The 22,785-nt window shown below is 61.0% G+C and overlaps 2 protein-coding genes across 2 annotated transcripts; both read right to left on the bottom strand.

Moving 5' to 3' along the window:
• Positions 1 to 1,273: 1,273 nt before the first annotated feature.
• On the bottom strand, positions 1,274 to 16,884 carry SCAMP4 (secretory carrier membrane protein 4). Its single transcript, XM_004614945.2, has 7 exons — positions 16,812 to 16,884; positions 7,574 to 7,621; positions 6,100 to 6,228; positions 5,740 to 5,896; positions 4,657 to 4,758; positions 3,399 to 3,516; positions 1,274 to 2,369 (listed from the first exon to the last, which is right to left on the bottom strand). The coding sequence occupies exons 2-7, from the start codon at positions 7,578 to 7,580 to the stop codon at positions 2,190 to 2,192; spliced, it is 693 nt and encodes a 230-aa protein (XP_004615002.1). The 5' UTR covers positions 7,581 to 7,621; positions 16,812 to 16,884; the 3' UTR covers positions 1,274 to 2,189.
• Positions 8,351 to 16,865, bottom strand: ADAT3 (adenosine deaminase tRNA specific 3). The gene is made up of 2 exons (XM_055128266.1): positions 16,812 to 16,865; positions 8,351 to 10,070 (listed from the first exon to the last, which is right to left on the bottom strand). Exon 2 carries the CDS (start codon positions 10,053 to 10,055, stop codon positions 9,045 to 9,047), a length of 1,011 nt encoding a protein of 336 aa, XP_054984241.1. The 5' UTR covers positions 10,056 to 10,070; positions 16,812 to 16,865; the 3' UTR covers positions 8,351 to 9,044.
• Positions 16,885 to 22,785: the final 5,901 nt, after the last annotated feature.

The raw sequence follows: 22,785 nt of genomic DNA, 5'->3' as shown, positions 1-22,785 counted from the left end.
GGTGTGACCCAAAAACCAAAAAAAAAAAAAAAAAAAAGAGAGAGACATGGGGGACTGAGACCCGAGCGACAACACCGAGGGAGGGAGCTCACCTCGCACCTCACATCGCTGGGTGTGACCCAAAACAGTCAATAAATGGGAGGTTCAAATTGCCTTCGCGTGGGGGAGGCCTGGTTCCGTCCCGGGCACTGCGGTCTCCCGGGCACTGCGGTCTCCCGAGCGCCGCCACTCAACAGCCTCTGTGCAGGGGTGGCCCCAGAACAGAAACCTGGCGCCAGAGAGGGCCGAGGTGCTTGCTTTGCATATGCTGACCCAGGTTCGAACCTCAGCACTGCACAAAGCCCCTTAAAGCTCCACAAGGGCGGCTCCAGAGCCGAGAGCTTGGAGAAACCCCAGAGCACTGCCAGGAGTGGCCTAAACTCCTCCCTCTGCCACCCCCAGACCCCGGCAAAGCCCCTTTATGTTAGTTTTATTTTGGAGCCACGTTTGGTGGCACTGCACAGCTTTGGGGGGGGGGTACATCTGGCAGTGATCAGGGGACTGCGTGGCCCCAGAACTCAGCTCAGACTCCTGCATGCGAAACTCACACGCCAGCTCTCCGTCTCATGGTGGCTGTTCTTGGCATGCTTTTGGGCCACAGCTGGTGAACACCTGTTGGCTGACGGTGTCGGCCCTGGGCACAGGTGGTGGGTGAACACCTGTTGATTGGTGATGTCTGCCCGGGTAGGAGGGTGAACACCTGTTGATTGGTGATGTCTGCGAGGGGTACAGGTAGGAAGGTGAACACCTGTTGACTGGTGATGTCTGTCCTGGGCACACGTGGTGGGTGAACACCTGTTGACTGGTGATGTCTGCCCCGGGCACAGGAGGGCAAGGTGGGCACCTCCTAACTGGTGGTACCTATTCTGCCCAGGAGCCCGGGTCTTGGAGCAGAAGCTCCCCTGACACTCCAGAGCGTCCCAGATCTTTGCTGGGCCTCTGGGGATGGTGCCACCTCCACTGTGGCCACGTTCCCTGAGCTGTCCCCTCAGGGGTGGGGGCGTCAGCTGCCACATTCCTCTGCTCCCAGTGACCTTCCCTTTTCAGATGAGAGCAAGTGGAGGTGAAAGGCGGCAGGCTAGCCTGAGAGCTGGAATCTGGGCCTCAGGGAGGGCGCCTGTGCCAGGGCACCCAGTTCGGTGGTGCTGGAGCCCTGCAGCCCACTCTGGGGACAGCAGGCCTGCGCGCGCGTGCATGTGTACACAGGAGCACAGGGCACAGCCCCACAGGAGGCTGGGTCTCATGAAGAAAGTTATTTATTTCTAGGCTGTTTTCAGTAACAAAACCACTAAACTGTAACAAAGGCGCAAAGTCCATGGAGGGGAGACGCCAGGAGGGCCCCAGGCCAGACTGCCGCGAACACCTGCCCGTGAACCCCTGCCGTGAGCACCTGCCCACGAGCACCTGCTGTGAACACCTGCCGAGAACACCTGCCCATGAGCACCTGCCGCAAACACCTGCTTGGCACCCAGCTGAGGCCTGGGGGACGCGCGTCTTGCGGGGGTGGTGCCAGGGCACCAGGTTTGGCTGCCGTGCTCGGGGCCGGGGCCCCAAGGCTTGGCTCTTTCATCCTGGAGGCCGGCCCCTTCCGGGGACCCTGGCCCCTTCGTGCCCGAGCAGCGCGTGGCACCAGGAGCCGACCCTGGCAGGTCCGAGCAGGGGAAGATGCTGGGGCTGCCGGGGAGGCTTCTGGGAGGGCGTGGGGAGAGGCCAGGGGCTGGGGGTGCACAGGGCTCGCTCTGTCCGCACCCCTGCCACGGCCAGGCCCGCCCGCAAGGGCTCGGCCTTCCAGAAGGTTTTCCAGTTCTTCCAGGGACCCCCAGTGCTGGGGAAGCCCGGGGTGGGGCGCACGGAGGGGAGACGGGGGAGAGGGCCCAGGGGTCGAGACTCCTCAGTAAGGCACACGAGTGTCACCCACCAGCTGACATTGGCACAGTGGGGGCGCGCCGGCGTCGCCCCTGCTCCAACAAGACGGGGTCCTGCAGCCATCTGAGCGCCCGGTCCCTGGGAGCAGAGGGGGGATGTGGATGGGCGGGGGTCCTGCCTCCCCGGAGGCCCCAGGGGAGAGGCAGTCTTGGGGGCTGGCATTCTGGGAGCCGACGGGGCGCCCGGGCAGTGCGTGTGAGATGGCTGTGGCCCCTCGGGGAGCCCTAAGGCCACTGGCCGCCGCTGGCCGGGTAGCTGGGCACGGTGGGGTACTCGGGCAGGCTGCTCCCCGAGAAGTTGTTGAACTGGGCCTCCCGCGAGGGCGGGTCCCGCCAAGTGCCAGAGCTCCATTCGGTCTGTGCCTTCTGGAAACTTCCACCGGCCCCCCGGTAGATTCTGTGTACCTGTGGGGGTTGGGGGCGGGGGAGAAGGAGCCGTCAGAAAAATGGGTGAAGGGGGGGGTCACGGAGGCGAACGGCATGTCAGAACCGGCTCTGAGAGGGAGTCGCGCCGAGAGGTGAAGTCGGGGTGTGGCACCCGCTCTCCCTGCCGGCACGTGGACACCAAGTCCTACCCCTCAGCGGCAACCTGGGAGGCCTAGGGGCGGGAAAGGTGGCTGCATCTTGGTCATGCTGAGGCCTGGGTGTCCCCGTCCCACCCTGCTTTGTGCACCCCATAGGCAGCCAACTCTGGGGACCAGTAACGGCTGCCTCAGTGGAACCCCCCCAAGGGCGCCCCTGCTATCTGCTGCCGAGGCTGCGCCTTTGGGGGTGCCGGGCCGTGAGCTGCTGCCTTGCCGTGGGAGTGGGCCTGGGCCCCCCTCGCCGCCCATCACACTGCCGTCCCCGCTGACTTCATGCTGGGGACGACCCCCCTGTCCTGCCCTTGGGGTCAGCAGAGCGGTGCTAGGGGCAGCCCCGAGTGAAGCAGAACAGGGGGCAAGGGGGGACACCGGGACTCCGAGGGCAGGGGAGCCCCCTGTAGCCTGGGGGGTGGGGAGGGATTTGCTTTTCTGTCCCCTTTTGAAGGGGTGCTGGGGGCTCTACGCTGTGCTGAGGGGACCCGGAGGTGACTCCTAAGGACACTCAGCCAATGGGGTCGGGAAGTTCAGTGGCTGGGCCGAGGGGCCGGGGACCCAGGGTTCCGTCCCTCAGTCTGGGGGGGGTCAAGGTGGCTCTCGGGGCCACGTGCAGGACTGTGTAGGCTCGAGGTTTGGCAGCGTTTCCAGAGTTCCTGACAAGCCCGCCAGGACCACGTCAGCGGGGCCTGCGACCGGGGGACCGGCTGGGCTGTACCCCCAACGAGGGAGCTGGGGTGGGGGGCGGCTGGGACTTTCCGCAGCTGAATTTCCTGTCCCTCAACTCTGTCGGGGGCCAGGGACTCCGGGGGACGGTCCCCACCTCCCTCCCCACCCTGCCGGCCCCGGGCCCTACCTTCACGATCAGCACCGCCATGGCAACGGCGGCCACGGAGAACATGATGGCGGGCAGGAGCATGACCACGGCCGCCCCCACGCTGGTCTGGAAGAAGCCGATCGCCGCCAGCCAGCCGCTGCGGGGAGCGAGAGTGGGGTGAGGGGCACGGGGAAGCTCGGAGTAGGGGTGTCCAGAGGCCGCGCCTGCCCCTGGTCCCCGTGTGGCCCCCCGTGAAAAGAGCCAACACTCCAACGAATGCTGACACAGCAGACGGGGACACCCCCTGGGCAACTCCCTCCCCAGGTGCCAGAAAAATAATTTGCGGGCGGGGTCGTGTAGGCAGAGGAGCCATTTCAGGACCGGGGAGGCCTGGGCCTGGCGGGAACCCAGACCCCAGCAATGGGGGGGGCGGCCCCTAAGAAAAGGAAGCCCTCCGCGCCCCCAGTCCTGTGTGGGCTACGCCAGGAAGGGGACTGAGGTGCCCTCAGACTCCCCCCACCCCCCAGAGCACCCTAGGACGGAGGGGAGGGGAGGGAAGCTCGGCTCTGCCCCCCGCAGGTCCCTCCCGTACGCTCCCGGGGGAACCCCAAGCTGAGAGTGGGTCCCCTAAGGCCGGCAGGAGCTGCATTCTCCACCTCCAGGGAGGTGCCGGGACACCGCTGCCAGGCAACACGTGTCCCGCGGGCAGATGAGGCCACAGGGCAGGTGGAGGGACAGGCACTGGGCTGTGGGTCCCCCGCCGTCCCATGGCACCTGGCTAGGCTAGCAGGCTTGGCGCCCTGGAGAGGACGACGCAAAGTGTGCATCTGGCACCCCCTGGTGGCCCGCGGTTGGACTGCAGCCGCCTGACCTGGGAGGAAAGGCTGGGAGGCCCTTGGTTTTGGGGTCACACCCAGCAGTGCTCAGGGCTTACTTCTGACTGCACTCGGGATCAGTCCTGGGGCCGGAGAGATAGTCCAGCGGAGAGGGTGTTGCCTTGCACGCGGCTGACCCGGGTTCAATCCCCAGCATCCCATAGGGTCCCCCGAGCACTGCCAGGAGTGCAGAGCCAGGAGTAACCCCTGAGCGCCGCTGGGTGTGACCCAAAAAGTAAAACAACAAGGAAAAAAAAACCAGGAATCTCTCCTGACAGGGCTTGGGGGACCTTATGGAGTGACAGGGCCTCATCTCTGCGGGATGCACCTGCCCCCAATCAATCAAATCAATCAACTGAATGTTTCCCAAAAGGCTGGGGAGTGACACGTTCAGCCAGGGCCCCTCTGGGGGTGCAGCTTACCATGTGCCCCATCCCGAGAAGCCCACGGCCTGGATGACAGTGAGAACAAACTGGGCGCCAAAGATGAAGAAGAAGGCCATGAAGTTGAAGGAGCTGTCAGCCCTGGCGGGGAGGAATGACACAGCTGTCAGCGAGGCCCCCAACAGTGGGCAGGCAGCGGCAGGGGGCAGACCCCCAGCCCTGCAGGAGGGGCTCCAGAGGGTCCCGGGCACACGGGGCCACCCCACACGGGGAGGGGGCAGGGGACGTGTGTGGCTGTGGAGGGCCAGGCACCTCCAGCTCTGCTCCAAGGGGGGAGGCTAATGGGGGGGAAGCACTAACTGGGGAGGGAGGAGGCACCCCCAGCTGCCACCCAAGCACCCAAGTCCAGGGCCTTCCTGCACCTCCACTCAAGGTGCCATGTAGCCCCGTGGTGGGGGGGGCTCCTCACTCCCTTCCTTCTGTGGGGACCCTATGACGCGCCCAGGGGCACCCGGGTTCCTGCTGAGCACCACGTACCCCAACATGGCAGGCAGTGGCCACGAAAGGGGACAGTCTGGGGCCCACGGGGACCAGGCTCACGAGCACTCCCCTGCCGGGGACCCCCGTTCCCCTGAGACCCAGGACGCTCCGGGAGAGCGTCTGGAGACGTCCAGAGGGGACCCTGGGTGGGCAGGAGGCGGCTCCCTGCGCCGGGGCGACGAGGGCTTCAGGGGGATCCCTGGAGCGTCATGGAGGTGAGCCACGCGGCACCTGAACCTCATCTCCACTCGGACCAAGGGCCGGGGCACAGGCCGTGAATGCGGGAGCCCCAAGTGTGACTCCAGCACCCCCAGGAGCGACCCCCAGGCTTCTGAGCCGGGAGCAGCCCCCAAGCCCCCAAAGAAAGCACTGTGCAGGCACGGACACCTGGGGGCCTCCTGGCCATCACCCAAAGGGCCAAACTGGAGGGTCAGTGAGAGCCTGGGGCAGGGTGGGGGCGCGGGGCGCATGCACAGCGCAGCGAGGGGCCCTAGACTCTGTTTCTAGATGCTCGGGGGCTACTCCTGGCGGGGTCCACACAGTGCTCGGTGAGGCCGGGGCCGCAATCAGGGTTGGCCTTACCGGAAGGCCTTGTAGACGGGCCGGAACCAGCACACGTAGCCACAGGGCGAGAAGAGCAGGAGCCAGAGCAGCGCCAGGCCGAAGTTGGCGCCCGAGCCGCCGCCGATCCACCAGGCCAGGCAGGCCACCAGATTGACCACGAGAGTGGCACAGTAGACTGGGGGGTGCAGGAGGGGGGTACTGAGTGGGGGGGCATGGGAGGAAAGGGGGGTGCCTACCCGCCGCCTGCTGGGCCCACCAGCCAGACTGGGGCTCAGGGTGCAGGCGCTGGCCCCTGCCCCCAGGCCGGGCAGACAGACAGAGGGCGGGTCTCGGCATGGTCCCGCCCCCAGTCCCCCCTCCCGGCCCCCCCCGGCTCACACAGCCACAGGCGGTAGATGCGCTTCACCAGGCTCTGGTGCTCGATGGGGATCTCGTCGGAGAAGTTCTGGTAGAAGCAGGGCTTCAGCGGCACGAAGCGGGGCAGCGGCGGGAAATTGGGCTCCTTCCCTGCGGGCAGGGGGCAGGGAGCACGCGGACACTGAGGGGCGGAGGTGAGGGCCCTGGCACGGGGCAGGTCCCAGGTGCCTGGCCCGGGGCCCCCCAAGGGTTCTCATCCAGGGATCCAGGGGAGGTGGGCCTGGTCAGTCGGGGAGTCTGCACTGGGGCCCGCCTGGCGTCTGGGTAGGACCCTGCTCAGGAGGGCACCCCCGCCGCCCCCCCTTGAGGCTGGGAGAGGCCAGACAGGGACCCCTGAGGGCCACACCAGCAACGAAGGGCACAGCCTCGGAGCCCAGCTGCCACCAGCAAGGCCCCGAACCTCAGGGCCGACCCCACCAGTCCCGGGACCCCCGTTTGGATATGGGTGTCCGGCCAAGGCTCTGGGAAGGTCCCTCTGCCTGTGCGTGGCGGGGGGGGGAGGGTCCTGACACCTACAGGGACGGTCACTGAGGCCGGGTGCGAGGTCTGCACCCCACTGAAAGCAGGGCCTCAGCACACGTGACTGTGCGTGCAGGGACGTGAAGGCGGCGAGCCTGGGGGCCCTGGAGTAAGCGGCAGCAGGGAGGGGCCCCCAGGGAGCCACGGACGCCCAGAGCACTGGGGGGAGCCTTGAGATCAGAGCTGACAGAAGTGAGGGGTGCTGGCCTCCGTGCCTCAGGGATGGACGCCCCCACAAGGGCTCTGGGCACTGAGTTCCGGGGGGCACCTGCCCACTCGCCCCTAGCACTGGGTCACAGACGTGAGCCCAGGAGGGATGGCACAGGTCCCTAGGCCCCCACCCACCCTTCAGAGAATCGGATTCTACTGTGGGGGGGTGGTGGAGGGACTGCATCGAGGAGGGGGGAGGGGGACCAGGGGGACCTGGGGGCCAAGGGAGGTTGTGAGACCTTCATGGGGAAGGGGTTCGGATACTGAGGAGCAGGAGAGACACGAGGTCTGATCTCGATCCTGGTTCCAGAGTGCCCCGAAAAGTCAAATGTTGGTATGTTTCACACAAAGACGCATGTCTGGGGCTGGAGTGATAGCACAGCGGGGAGAGTGTTTGCCTTGCCCGCGGCCAACCCGGGTTCGATTCCCAGCATCCCATATGGTCCCCCGAGCACCACCAGGAGTCATTCCTGAGTGCAGAGCCAGGAGTAACCCCTGAGCATCGCTGAATGTGACCCAAAAAGCCAAAAAAAAAATAAAAAAGACATGTCCACCGTGGGAGTGAGGCTGAGGGGTCCCCAGGGTCACTGTGGGAGGCTGAGGCAGGCCCTGTGTCCTCTGTGGGAGAGGGATGAGAGATGAACGGTGGGGGGCCCTGCCACCCAGGGCAGTGGGAAGAGGCCCCCGGAGTCCCCAGAAAACTTACCTGACATTTTTGCGGTGCCGACAGGGCAGGGCCAACGCCTGCGGCCACCTGGAGAGAAAACAGTGGTCAGGGAGCGGGCAGCACTGCACCCGGGGCGCTGCCACCCCCTAGCCCGCTGGGCAGTGCCAACCCCCTCACGGCCGGACTCCCCAGAACCCCCACTGCCCCCAACTCTATTTTATTTATTTTTTTTGCTTTTTTTTTTTTTGGTCACACCCAGCGATGCACAGGGGTTACTCCTGGCTCTGCACTCAGGAATTACCCCTGGCGGTGCTGGGGGACCATCTGGGATGCCGGGGATCAAACCCGAGTCGGCCGCGTGCAAGGCAAACGCCTTACCCGCTGTGCTATCACTCCAGCCCCTCTATTTTATTTTTATTCTGGGACTGTTCTGGGGTCACATCTGGTGATGCTCAGGGCTTACTCCTGTCTTGGCACTCAGAAATCACCCCTGGGGGTGCCATACGCGATGCCGGAAATTGAGCCTGAGTGGGCAGCGTGCATGGCAAACGCCCTCCCAGTCGGACGATCACTCCCGCCCCTTCGTCCGGACTCTAAACTTCTCTCAGGCCCCACCTGGGGGCAGGCAGCTCTGATTCCAGCTCAGGGCTGCTTGCAGCCCTCCTGGGGGTCTTGAAATCCCCACCCCCCACCCCTGGCGCCATGAACCTAGTATTGGGGGTGATCTCAGCAGCGGCAGCACAGTGCTGAGGACCCCACAGGCCAACCAGTTAACAGCTCAGTGACAGAGCCCCCCGTTTCCCCCCGCCACTCAGCAGTCCCCTGCACCAGTCCCACAGGCTCCTGGGAGCAGGGTGGCCCCTGGTGCCCAGCTGAGCTATGCTGGACAGATGCACCCCCATCCCGCTGGGACCCCCTCAGCCACGGGCCACAAACAGGCAATGGGGTGGTCCCGAGAGACCCTTTTAGTTTCAGCTTGGGGGGGCACAACTGGCAGTGTTCTGGGGGTGCTTAGGAGACCATGTGGTGCTGGGGATCAAACCCAGGGCCCTGAGAACATGGGTCAGGGGTCAGGTTGCCACGCACACGGACCCCACCCCCCACCCCCTCTGACAACACACAGAGCGACTTGCATTGGGGTGACTTGGGGATCGGGTTTTATTTCATGTTTCTCCATGTTCGACTTTCATTGCTATCGCATTCTTCCTCTTTGGCGCGGCTGGGTTTCTGCCGAGGGTCACCCACCATCAGAGCGTCCCCTGACTCTGCACCCCAGGGAGGACACAGGCCTCGAGATCCCTCCACGACCGCGGGGCTGACCCTGATGGGTACTGTGGGGCGGGAGGCCGGCGAGGGGGTGACCCTAAATTCCGCAGAATGGCAGCCCGCAGCACGGGGGGCGGCTGCAGAGTCCGAGGGCGACGGCAGGGAGGGTCCCGGGGCGGAGTCCAGCCCTGGGCGGCCGCAGCACAGGAAGTTCTAGAAGGCCATCGGTGACGCGGGGGCGCGTCTACGGGTCGGGGTCCAGGGCGCGGCACTGGGCCTCCAGCACCCCGCGGAAGACCTGGAAGCGGTGGTTGAGGTCGGGGCGCGCGTGCAGGCGGAAGCGGGTGCCCAGGGCGCCGTCGGGCGAGGCGGCCCCGTAGAAGACGCGGCGCACGCGCGAGTGCAGCAGCGCCATGGCGCACATGGCACAGGGCTCGCGCGTGAGGAACACGTCGTAGCCGGTGCACACGTAGGGCACCTGGCCGTCGGCGTCCGCCTCGCTCTCGGCCTCGGCCAGCTTGCGCACGGCGCCCGCGCGGGCCCTCGGCGGCGGCGCGTACGAGCAGCCCGGGTGGCCCGCCAGGTCCAGCTGGTGGGCGCCACGGCCCTGGCCCCGCGCCACCAGGTCCAGGCACACCATGGCGGCGTGCAGCAGCGGCTGGTGGGCGCTGCGGCAGTCGTGGGCCGTGGCCAGCACGCGGCCCCCCGCAGGGTCCACCACTACCGCGCCCACGGCCCGAAGGCCCCGCGCCGCCGCCCCCCGCGCCGCCCGCACGGCGCGCTCCATGTGCGCCTGCAGCGCCGCGCGCTCGGGCGCGGAGAAGAGCTGGCCGGCCAGCGCGCGCGTCACCTGCCGGTCCTCGTGGAACGACGTGGGCCAGTGCGCCCGCGCCGCCTCAAACTGGCGCCGGGTGAGCGGCGGCCGCGCAGGCACGGCCACCAGGAAGGGGGCGCCCAGGCCGCGGGGGTCCACGGCCGGCGCGGGCAGCAGCTGGGCCAGCGAGGGCACGGGGGCCGCGGCCGGCTCCCCGGCCAGGCACAGCAGCAGGTCCAGCGCGTGGCCGGCGGCGGGGCTGGGCCGCACCCGCTTGAGGTGCGTCTGTGCAGGCAGCGGGTGCAGCGCGGACACCTCCTTGAGCAGGCGGGACGTCTGGCGCGGGTCGAGCACGGGGGCGGCGTAGGCGGTGACCAGCTCCACATCCCCGGACTGCTTCTCGGACAGCACGGGCACCGCGTGCCACGGCGTGGCCTCCATCCTTGCGGGCGGCGACTGCGGGAGACAGACACGGCAGGGGTCACGGGGGACGGGCGGGGGGTGGCTGGGCTCCATCTACGGCGGGCTCCGGGGCTCCGCCCGTGGGGGGCCTGAATTGGATGGGCGCTGTCCGTCTGTCCGTCGCCTGCCGTCCTCCTTGCGCTCCGCCTCCTCCGGGGGCCAGTGTCCGTGTCTCCGCAGGCCCGCGAGCCCCATTGCAGCCCAGGATTCTCCAGAATCCGGGCCTCTAACTTGGTTCGTGGCAAGGGAGAAGGCTGCGGAGGGCGGGGGGGAGGGGGGGCCCGCAGTTGGGGCAGGGGGGTGAAGGTCCTGGCTTGGCCTGTCGCCGAGCTGTCTGAATCTCCCCCAGCACACAGGGCCCCCCAAAGCACCGCCAGGTGTCCCACCTGATCACAGAGCCCCACCCTGTGTGGCCCCCAAGTCCAGTCCATGTTGGAGAGGCCAGAAACACAGCACAGCAAGGGGGGTGCTGGCCTTGAACGGGGCCAACCTAGGTTCAATCCCCGGCACCTCTTAGGGTTGCCTGGGTACCGCAGGGAATGACCCCTGAGCACAGAGCCAGGAGTCAGCCCTAAGAATCGCCGGGTGTGACCCCCCGCTTAAAAAACAACAAACCCGAAAACAAAAGAGCAACAGGTGAATTTTTCTCTCTTTTAAAACTGGTTTGGGGAGGGGGCTCGAGCGACAGTGCACCAGGGAGGGCCCTCATCGGATTCGATCCTAGGTCCCCTGAGCACCATAAGGAGTAATTCTTCAGCGCAGAGCCAGGAATCAGCCCAGTATGAACCCATACCTCCAGTATGGACCCCTCCCCTCCACCAACAAAACAAAATGAACCTGGTCTTTGGGCTACAGGCCATAGGTGGGGAGAAGGGAGATACTTCTGGCTCAGGATTTGGGGGGTGTTCCTGGAGGGTTCTGTCCACTGGCCTCTCCCTGGCCCTATAGGTGGGCAGGTTGCCTCCTTTTCTGAGGGGAGCCCCTTGCAGAGATTCTGCGCTAAACCACTTTGCACTAGGAGGATACGGGGTCCCTTGGCTCTGCCTGGGGACCTCCAGGGCTATGCCTAGGGGTGCTGGGGATCAAACTGGGTCAACTCTCCAGGCCACGCAAGCACTTTCTTGCTCTCTGGACCCTACAGGTGAATCTAGTTACAGGGGTGGGAGCAGCAGCACCCTAAACCCCGCCACTGCTCCATGAAGTACCCAGAGCAAAACTGCGGGGCGGGCTTTGAAATGCCACCTGGCACCCCTCTGGCTAGTGCTGCCACCCACAGACTAAAGTGGCCAACTCTCTGCTTTGGGGGCTCTAAGTAAACAAATCCAGGCCAGAGCGGTAGTACAGCAGGGAGGGCGTTTGCCTTGCACGTGGCTGACCCGGGTTTGATTCCCAGCATCCTATATGGTCCCTTGAGCACCGCCAGGAATAATTCCTGAGTGCAGAGCCAGGAGTAATCCCTGTGCATCACCGGGTGTGACCCAAAAAACAAAAAAAGAAAGGAAAGAAAAGAAAAAAGAAACCCCTGAGCATCACTGGGTGTGACCCAAAAAGTAAAAATTAAATAAATAAATAAATATGGGGCTGGAGCAATAGCACAGCAGGTAGGGCGTTTGCCTTGCACGCAGCCAACCTGGATTCGATTCCCAACATCCCGTGTGGTCCCCCGAGCACCGCCAGGAGTAATTCCTGAGTGCCGAGCCAGAAGGAACCCCTGTACATGGCCAGATGTGACCCAAAAAGCAAATATAAATAAGTAAATAAGTAAAGAAATACATCACCCCAGTACTGCCCAGGGCATAGTGGCATCTGAAAGCCATGGCCACAGGGCTGGCACTGTGTCCCCCAGTGTCCACGGGAGGACCATCCTGCCTCTTCCCAGCAGACAGGGCATCACTGATCAGCACAATGCACATGCACCCCCCCCCCCCCGCCATGGCTCGGCCAAGCACAGTTAGGTGTGTGGCACACACACACACAGAACCAGGGCACACACCAGGCCCAGCCCCCCGGCCTGTGCACATGCCCCCAACCGCCACCCCCAGCCCCCGTGATCACGAAACCCCCAGTGTCTAGAGGGCAGGAGCCAGCCACGCAGAGCACCCCCTCCTGTCTGGCGAAAGAACCAAATCAGGGACAAAGAGGAAGCGGTGGGGGACACAGGGGGTGCCGCAAAGGAAAAGGAAGCAGCTGTCCGGGCTCTGTGGGTGGGGCCGCCGACTCTGGGGAGCAGAGGCAGAAATCACAGCTGGGCCACCATCCGGGCCCGGGGCCTGGGAGCGATGCTGGCACCCAGGGCATGGGAGGCAGCGTCCAGCCCCCTGGGGGCAACGGCTCTGACGACTGCACCATGTGGACACCCCGTAAGCACCCCAAGAAGGGTCGCCTGGACAGCGCCGGGAAAGATGGGGCTGGAGCGACAGGATAGCGGGGAGGACACTCTGTTGTCCACAGCCAACCCGGATGCGATCCCCACCATCCCATAAGGCCCCCCCCAAGCGCGGCCGGAAGCAACAGGACAGAGGACAGGGCACTTGTCTTGCGTGCAACCGACTGGGGTCCGGCCCCTAGCACCGCCAGGAGTAATTCCCGAGTGCAGAGCCAGGAGTAACCCCCGAGTATCCTCGGGTATGAGACAAAAAAAGACAAAAATAAATAAATAAAATAAAATAAAAACAAAAGGTCCCCTGAGCACCACCAGGAGTGATCCCTGAGTGCAGAGCCGGGAGTAACCCCTGAGCACCAACTGGGTGAGGGCCAAAAGTCAACAAACAAAACAGGCCGGAAAAAAACTGGGAAGGGGGAGACTGGGGAGAGGATGCAGGGGTGAAGACGAGTGCCTTGCCCACAGCCAACCCCAGGTCCACCCCCGGCACTGCACAGAATCCCCGAGCCGCACGTGAGGTGAGCCCCGAGCCCTGCCGACTGTGGCCCCCGGCCCAAACCCCCAGAAGCTAGGAAGTGGAGCGGAGATGATACAGAGCTTCAGGACCAGTATGCCGGGGTCAGAGCGACATGACAGCGGGGAGGGCACTTGCCTTGTCTGTGGTTGGTCAGGGTTTAATCCCCAGCAATCCCCATATAGTTGCCCAAGCCCAGCCACGAGGCCCCAAAATAAAAACAGAAGCCAGAAAGGGGAAGGGCAAAGGCCGGTGCCTTGGGTGCCATGGTGATCAGATACCTCCAGGAAAGGGTTCCCAGCAATGGCCAGGATTGTGGGGTTCCAGGAGGTGAGACGAGGTCCCACCCAGCAGCTGGACCCCAGAACCAAAGCTTAGAGCAGTGCCCAACAGCTCCCCGACTCTGCCATGTGAGCCCCCCTGCAAGACGGGTCTTTCTGGAGGGCCAGAGCAGTAGCACAGCATGTGGGCGCTTGCCTTGCACACAGCTGACCCAAAATCAATCCCCAGCACCCCGTACGGTCCCCTGAGACCACTTAGAAGTGATCCCTGAGTGCAGAGCCAAGAGTGACCCGAGTACCATGGGATGTGGTCCCCACACCAAAGAAGATGGGGTCCTTTTCCTGCTCGGAGGAGTCCCTGTGACCTGGGACTGGCAGCCCAGCTGTCAGCCAGAAAGAACTGGACACAGGGGGCCGGGACAGCTCAAAAGGCTGGGCATGGAGGCTGGAGCAATAACACAGCGGGTAGGGCATTTGCCTTGCACACGGCCAACCCGGGTTCAATTCCCAGCATCCCATAGGGTCCCCCGAGCACTTCCAGGAGTAATTCCTGAGTGCAGAGCCAGGAGTAAGAGTAACCCCTGTGCATCGCTGGGTGTGACCCAAAAAGAAAAGCAAAAAAAAAAAAAGGGTGGGCATGTGTTTTGCATGTAAGACCCAGGATCAAAACTGGCACCACATGGTCCCCCGAGTCCTTCTAGAAGTGACCCCTGAGCACTGAGCAAGGGTGCAGTGGCCGAAGAGCCCTGTGTGTGGCTCAAAAGCACAAACCACCAACCTAACAAACAAAACACGGGACCAGGAAAGGCCAAGGCTGGACATGGTAAGTGCCTGGCCCTGCAGGGCCTCTGCACACAGCAAACGGGCCACGAGCTCCCCAAGTGGTAGGTACGCGGGCAGGGTCTGAGGCCCGAGAAGATGGCCCCCAAGAGCTAGGGCCTCAGGAGTATACAACCACCCCACCCTACCCCTGCACCCCATCAGAAAGTGGGGGTGTGGCGAGAGGGAGCTCAGGGCACTCAAGCTCAGGCTTTGCATGTGCAGGTGGCGCCACCCCAAAGCTGGGAGGAGCCCCCAGAGTGGGTGTGGGGTGTGTGTCCTTACTCTTGGGGACAAGAGGGGCAGGGGAGCCCTGTTTTCCTCCCAGGGGCAGGCAAGAGTGGTCAGGTGGGGTGAGTAAATTTCACCTCAGGGGCTGGAGCGATAGCACAGCGGGCAAGGCGTTTGCCTTGCACGCAGCCAACCCGGGTTCGATTCCTAGCATCCCATATGGTCCCCTGAGCACCACCAGGGGTAATTCCTGAGTGCAGAGCCAGGAGTAACCCCTGTGCATTGCCAGATGTGACCCAAAAAGCAAAAAAAAAAAAAACTTCACCCCGACCCCTCCATGTGTCCAGCCCTCTGACCCTGGGGCTCGACACGCCTCTCCTCACCCCCCAGTCTCAGCACCTGTCCAAGAGAGGGGAACTGGGGGAGACGTGGCACCCTGGGTAAGGCGCTGGCCAAGCACCCCACACAGCTGGGCTCTGCCCCCCTCAACTGCACCAGAAGTCAACCCTGGGCACGGCCCGTTGAGACAAAAACATCAAAAAAAAAAAAAAGAAAAAGGAAAAAAGAAAAACTGGGCCAGGAGCAGACAGCCGACCCAGGGTTGATCCCAGTCATGCCCTAGGGTCCCCCAGGCCCCACTAAAAGTTAATTGTTGAGTGCAGAGCCAGGAATAAGTCCTGAGCACCCCATGATGTCACCCCGAAACAAACAAAAAAGATGAAGTGCATCAGGGAGCTCCTGAACTGCCCTGGGGTAGGGGGGCACCCAGCCATGCCAGCCTAGGGGTGCCCCATGGGTGCTGGAATGGGGGTAGCACAGGGAGAGTGCCCAGCACAGGGAGAGTGCCCAGAGCAGCATGGGACTGGGCTAACAGGTTCCCAAACCCAGCCGCAGCGGGGGTGGGCTCCAAATCTTCATTTCTATTGGGGTTGTGCTTCTCCTGACAATGTTGGGGTCCGACTCCTCTCCCCGGGATCAGGATCTGGGGGAATGCCTAGGATTTAATCTGGGTCAAGTCAATTTCTACTTCCCCTGAAATCGGCATTTCTGACGGTGACTCGGGGCAGGCGATGCCCAGACACCGGGATGTCACAAGGGGCCCCATTGAAAGTGCTTTCCAAGGGGCCTCCGTGACGGGACAGCCTTGCACGCAGCTGACCCAGACTGAATCCAATCCTCCTCGGCATTCCAGAGGGTCCCCCGCAAACCCACCAGGAGTGATCGATCCTTGAGCCCAGACCCAGGAAGCAGCCCTGGGCACCGAAGGGTGTGACCCCAAAATGAAAAGAATCCGCCTCCTGGGGGCCAGACAGCTATCACCGTGGCCCGAAGCTTCACTCTATGTGCAGGAGGCCCTGGCTTGGGGCTGGAGTGACAGATAGGACAGCTGGGAGGGCTCCTGCAGTGCAGAGCCAGGAGTAATCCCTGAGCACAGCCAGGGGTGGCTCCAACACCCCACCGCCCCCCCCCCCCCCGCCCTCGCCCCCCGCCCTGCTGGTCTGGCTCGGATACTGCAGGACCCCCAGCACCCGGCGGGGGGGGCAGCGCCTGAGAGCTACTGGGTGTGAGCCCCGGACCCAAAATAAGGTGAATTCATAGGGCCAGAGCGAAAGAACAGTGGGGAGGGCGTATGCCTTGCATACGGCTGACTGGGGTTCGATCCCCGGCGATCCATAGAGCCTCCGAGCACCGCCAGGAGTGATTCCTGGGTGCAGAGGCAGGAGGAGGCCCTGAGCATCGCGGGGTGTGACCCGAAATTTTAAAAAAGCAAAAAAAAAAAAAAAGTGAATTCCGCGGGAAGCTATTTATTTGGGGAGGGCGCAAGGTGGCCCACTCCCCACACCCGGTGGTGCTCACGGTGGACTCTTGACTGCGCTCTGGGGTGTCACGCCTGGCGGAGCTGGGGGGGTCCCGATGGGTGCGGAGGACGCAACCCGGTTCGGGTGCGTGCGGGGGTCGTCCGGGCTCCCTGCGGGCCACTGACCGCGGTCGGTACAGGCAAGCCTGGCAGGGAGTCCCCGCGCAGGCTCCCCCCCCCACACACACACCCAAAGGTGGTCTCCCGTGCAGAAAGTTCCCGAAGCTCGGGTGTATGCGCTGGCGGAGCGACCCAGGGCCAGGACCTCCCAACGCCGCGGGGGAATCACATTCTGAACGAACTTTCGGCCCATTTTTGCGAACTTCTGGGGCAACTGGCGGGTCAGGGTCATGGGGCCGCCGTTGAGGACCCCCGGAGGGGAGAGCGCGGCGTGCAGACGCGTAACAAACGTGGGTGGGGGGGCGCAGGGCCCGGGGGTCCGGCGGCCAGGCCTCGGCTCCGCGCACGCGCACACCAGAGGCCCGCCCTAGTCCACACTGTCGGCCGGCCTGGCCCGGTCACCCCCTCTCCCTCCCCGCACGGCCAAGCGCACCCTGGCAGCCACCACGCCCCCCCCCCCACGCCCGCCACCGCCTCGTGAGGACCCGACACCGGCGCCGGGGTGGCGCCACGGGGGCGACGCGCTCACCTGAGGAGACCGGCGGGAGCGCGGCGCTTCACAAGTCTTAGCAACCGGCTGCTGGTCCCGCCCCCGCCCGCGCCGCGAGGCACGACGGGAGTGTAGTTTCAGGGCCCCGGGTGGCGCCGGGTGGGGCGGGAGCCGGACTACAAGTCCCACAAAGCCGTGCGCCCGGCCAGAAGGCCCCGCCCCTCGCTGGAGAGCGGCTCATGTGACCATCAGGCGTGACGCGGGGCGGGGTGGGACAAGAGGGGTGGGGCGAGCGGGACCTGGCTCCACACCCTTCTCCTGCAACCCGAAAAAAGTAGGAAACCCGGAGTTGTGGGAAAAGTGCCCTGGAGGAATTAGCTGCATGGGTAGACTGAGGTGGGGTGGTGACATAACCCCTGCTGCCCTGCTGCAACCACTGAGAGAGGCCAGCTTGCTACCGCCACGTGGTTCTGAAGCTGGCCCCATAGGACTTGAGAACTAGACCAAAAGTGAGAGTTAAAGCCAGAAAAGGGTTGAGGCTGTTACTTTGCATCCGCCACCCGGGTTCCAATGCCAGTGCTACATTGAATCCCAGAGCACCGCGCCAGGAGTGATCCCTGAGCACAGCCAGATGTGGCCCCCAAACAACCCCCCCCTCAAATTAAAAAAAAAATCAATCTGGGGGCGCATAGCGGGTAGAGGGGGCTTGCCTTGTTTGTTCCCCAGCATTCCATAGGGTTCCCAGAGCCCCTCCAGGAGTGATTCCTCACTGCAGGGACAGGAGTAACCCCTGAGCATCACTTGGTGTGTCCCAAAAACAAAATAGCACTGCACTATTGCACTGTCCTCCCGTTCATTGATTTGCTCTAGCGGGCACCAGTAACGTCTCCATTGTGAGACTTGTTACTGTTTTTGGCATATCAAATACGCCACAGGGAGCTTGCCAGGCTCTGCCATTCGGGCAGGATACTCGCGGTAGATTGCCGGGCTCTCTGAGAGGGGCAGAGGAATCGAACCCGGGTCTGCCGCGTGCAAGGCAACGCCCTACCCGCTGTGCTATCGCTCCAGTCCAAAAACAAAATAAATAAAAATTATTATTATTATTATTTTTTTACTTTTTGGGTCACACCCGGCGATGCACAGGGGTCACTCCTGGCTCATGCACTCAGGAATCACCCCTGGCGGTGCTCAGGGGACCATATGGGATGCTGGGATTCGAACCCGGGTCAGCCGCGTGCAAGGCAAACGCCCTACCCGCTGTGCTATCGCTCCAGCCCCTAAATAAATAAAAATTAAAAGAATCTCGGGTCCTAGTGATAGGAGAGCAGGGAGCGGGTAGGACTTTTGCCATGCCTGGTTTGATTACCAGCGTCACATATGGTCCCCCAAAGCACTGCCAGGACCAATTCCTGAGTGCAGAGCCACAAGTAACCCCTGAGCATCCCTGAATGTGACCTCAGAAACAAAAACAAATGGGTGGTGGGAAATGTACACTGGTGAAAGGATAGGTTCTGGGTCGTTGTATGCCTGAAATCCAATCATATTTAAAAAAAGAGTTAAGAGGCTGGAGCGATAGCACAGCGGGTAGGGCATTTGCCTTGCATGCGGTCGACTCGGGTTCGAATCCCAGCATCCCTTATTGCATCCCTTATAGTCCCCTGAGCACTACCAGGAGTAATTCCTGAGTGTAGAACCAGGAGTAGCCCCTGTGCATCGCCGGGTGTGACCCAAAAAGCAAAAAAAAAAAAAAAAAAAGTTAAAAAATTTTAATAAAAAAATTTAAAAAAAAGAATTAAAACGAATTTTTTTAAGTTCCTTTGCAGGCCAGAGTGATAGTACAGTGGGAACAGCATTTGCCTTGCACACGGCCAACCAGCATCCCCTCTGGTCCCCCAAGCACCACCGGAAGTAATTCCTGAGTGCAGAGCCATGAGTAACCCCTGAGCATCGCTGAGTGTGACAGCCCAAAAAGCAGCAAAGGAAAGAGAGAAAGAAAGAAAGTCCCTTTGCATCAATTTCTGTTTAAGCCTTGCCAGTTCTGTGGGCCTGCTGCGGGGCATAACTGTCCAAAAGACAGTCCTTCCCCCCTGACGCGCCTCCATGCTCCCCTCAGGCTTTTCCGCTGGGAGGCCACATTCTAGGGGTGTGACTAGTGAGGCGAGGAGCTGCGTCAGATACTAACAGAGATGTTGTGCTACTCTGAGGAGCCTCCCTGGGGAAGGGCCCCCACCTCCTCGGCTGTGGCTGTCTCCTGACCTTGCCTGCACCCCCAGTCAGCTGGGTGATTGGTGCTATTTTCAGAATCCCCCCCACTTCCTTCCTTGCCCACTTCCTCTCCTCAGCGGGTCTCAGCAATTCACTTTGGGGGTGAGGCAAAGACAGTCACCCAGGTTGGGGTGTTCTCCCCACTCCCCCAGGGTCTAAGATCCTGAAGATGGGTCCACCTCCCCCCGCCCCAAGTCTCCCCCACCAGAACCTCCTGTGCCTGGTTTTGGATGTCATTTGGAAGAGAAAAACTCAGAACCCAAGGGTCTAAGCAATGGTGGTTACTTGACTTACCAGAGTTGCCAGAGCAGGCATTGTGTGTGTGTGTGTGTGTGTGTGTGTGTGTGTGTGTGTGTGTGTGTGTGTGTGTGTGTGTGTGTGTGTGTGTGTGTGTGTGTGGCGGGGTGCTTCTGAGCTCAGCAGTGCCAGGACATAGTTATTTCAGTGCTTTGGGCATCTGGCTTCTCCACCTCATCGTTTCATGAGTTTTTTTATTTTTTTGTTTTTTGGATTTTTTTTTTGCGGGGGGAGTCACACCTGGTGATGCTCAGGGGTTACTCCTGGCTCATGCATTCAGGAATTATTCCTGGCGGTGCTCCCGGGACCCTATGAGATGCTGGCCGACCCAGGTCGGCCGCGTGCAAGGCAAACGCCCTTCCCACTGTGCTATTGCTCCAGCCCTCATCAGCTTTTTTGGTGGTGGTTGTGATGAGAGGTTGAGTCTTAGCCACCATTAGTGTTCAAGCTACTTTTTTCTTTTTTCCCTTTGGGTCACACCTGGCACTACACAGGGGTTACTCCTGGCTCTGCACTCAGGAATTACTCCTGGTGGTGCTCAGGGGACCATATGGGATCCCAGGGACAGAACCTGGGTCACTGTGTGCAAGGCAAGGCCCTCCCTGCTGTATTCTTGCTCCACCCCTGCAGCTCCTTTCTTTTCCTTCTTTTCTTTGTTTTTTCCTTTCTTTCTTTCTTTTCTTTGTTTGTGGGTCACAATTGGCCATGCTCAGGAATTACTGCTAGCGAAGTTTGAGGTTCGGGGGGCCATAGAGAATACTGGGGATCAAACCCAGGTCAGCAGCATGCCAGGCAAGCGCCCTATGCGCTTTTTTTTTCTTGTTTTTTGGGGTCACACCCAGCGATACTTAGGGGTTACTCCTGGCTCTGCACTCAGGAGTTACCCCTGGCGGTGCTCAGGGGACCATATGGGATGCTGGGAATCGAATCCAGGTCAGCCACGTGCAAGGCAAACGCCCTCCCTGCTGTGCTATCACTCCAGCCCTCCTACGTGCTATTCTATTGCTCTTCCTGCCTCTCATAAAATTTCACAAAAGACATGGGACCAGGGAAGTGTCTCAAGCTGTAGAGTACATTGAGGCTCTAGGTTGGATCCCCACCTCTTCTGGAACCCCACCCCCTAACTCAGCATCAGCTGCTGTGACTCCAACCCTGGTTCGATCCCCTCCACCCCATAGGGTCCCCTAAACCCACGAGGAGTGATCCAGAGTGATCCAGAGAGCAGAGCCAGGAGTAAGTCCTAAGCACAGCCAGGTGTGTCCCCCTCGCAAAAAAATAATAATAATAATAATAATAATGGGGCCAGAGCGATAGCAGGTAGGGCATTTGCCTTGCATGTGGTGGACCCGGGTTCGATTCCCAGCATCCCACATGGTCCTCTGAGCACCCGCCAGGAGTAGTCCCTGAGTCCAGAGCCAGGAGTAACCCCTGTGCATCGCCGAGTGTGACCCAAAAAAGCAAAAATAATAATAATAATAATAATTAAAGACAGCTCCATGCCTTCAGGTATGACCTTCAGGGTCTTCGTACATAGCTCAGGTCCCCCTGACCCCAACCAGGGTGCCTTAGTGGTCCCCAGCACATCAGGGCCTGAGAAGCAGGACCATGGAATAAGGCAGAATCCCACTGGGAGTGATCCCTGAGCACAGAGCCAGCGGGTCAGCCCTGAGCACCTGAAGGCGAGCCACAAAACAAGACTGGAATAACAAACTCCACCACTTGCTTGGGGATACAGCCCCAGATCTATCTTGCAGGTGTGAGTCATTGAGTTGGATCCCTGGTTCCACCCCACATACACCAATGCAATCCCTGAGGCACATGAGTGTGTGATCTCTGACCATAACAAGGGAAATGAAGAACAAATAATATCACTGTCACCGTCTCTGTCATCCTGTTGCTCATTGATTTGCTCCAGGGGGCACCAGTAACATCTCCATTGTGAGACTTGTTTGTTACTGTTTTTGACATATTGAATATGCCCCTATTTGGCTGGTTTTCGCTATTATCAAAGACAGAGATGAAGACCTATGTACCCAAACCACTGTCTTTACAGGATTCATTTGTAGCCTTAAAAGAAGGAATATCTGGACCAGAAAAATAGTAAAGCAGGAGAAAAAGAAAAAAAGAGATTAGGGCCGGAGCGATAGCACAGTGGGGAGGGTGGTTGCCTTGCACGTGACTGACCCGGGTTCAATCCCCAGCATCCCATAAGGTCCCTCGAGCACCAGCAGGAGTAATTCCTGAGTGCAGAGCCAGGAGGAAGCCCTGAGCATCACTGGGTGTGACCCAAAAAGTATCACTGTATCACTCTCATCCCACTGTTCATCAATTTACTTGAGCGGGCACCAATAACGTCTCTATTACACTCAGCCCTGGGATTTTATTTTATTTTATTTATTTATTTATTTATTTATTTATTTATTGCTTTTTGGGTCACACCTGGCGATGCTCATGGGTTACTCCTGGTTCTGCACTCAGAAATTATCCCTGGCAGTGCTCAGGGAACCATACGAGATGTTGGCAATCGAACCTGGGTTGGCCCTGTGCAAGGCAAACGCCCTCCCCGCTATGCTATCACTCCAGCCCCTAGGCCCTGGGATTTTAGCAGCCTCTCCTTACTCATCTTTTCCAACAATTGGAGGCTTTTTCAGTGTCAGGGGAATGAGACTTATCATTACTGTTTTTGGCATATCGAATACGCCACAGGTAGCTTGCCAGGCTCTGCAAGAAAAAAAAAAATTACCCAAAAAGTAAAAAAAAAGAAAAAATATATATATGGGGTGAAGTGGTATCTGGAATTCCCTTCGGGTATGAAGGGAGATGGGAGGGTTTTGTTTGTTTGCTTTTTTGGGTTTTTAGGTCACACCCAGTGGTGCTCCAGGCTTACTCCTGTCTCTGTACACAAGGATCACTCCTGGTGGGGCCCAGGGGACCATATGTGGTACCAGGTATCAAATCTGGGTCAAATGGGGCCGGAGCGATAGTACAGCAGGGAGGGGGTTTGCCTTGTGTGTGTCTAACCTGGGTTCAATCATCAGCATCCCATAGGGCCCCCTGAGCACTGCCTGCAGTTAACTCCCGAGTGCAGGGCCAGGAGGAACGCCTGAATGTGACCCCTACACCCAAAAGCAAAATAAATAAATAATAAACCTGGGGTAACTTTTGCCAGGCAAGCACCCTCCCGGCTGTAGTATCGCTGAGTCCGCCATTGGAAACTTTCTTCAGAGCCTGGATCTTGGCAGCAATGTACTGTATGTGCCGAGAATGACAGGTTGGCCCCGCTGGGGGAAAATTGAGATTCATCCTTTCCCCTGCCAGTGAGCAAAGAGGTATAAGTGGTCTCCAGGGCAGCGGAGTTCTGGCCCTTCTGTTGCACAGCAAGAAGGGACAGAAGGGGACATGCTGGGGGCCGGAGCGATAGCACAGTGGGTAGGGTGTTTGCCTTGCACGC

Source organism: Sorex araneus, chromosome 2 (assembly GCF_027595985.1).
Source record: "Sorex araneus isolate mSorAra2 chromosome 2, mSorAra2.pri, whole genome shotgun sequence".
In the NCBI taxonomy this organism is placed as follows: Eukaryota; Metazoa; Chordata; class Mammalia; order Eulipotyphla; family Soricidae; genus Sorex; species Sorex araneus.
Note: the sequence above shows the minus strand (reverse complement) of the source record. Positions and strands in the feature narration are given on the sequence as shown.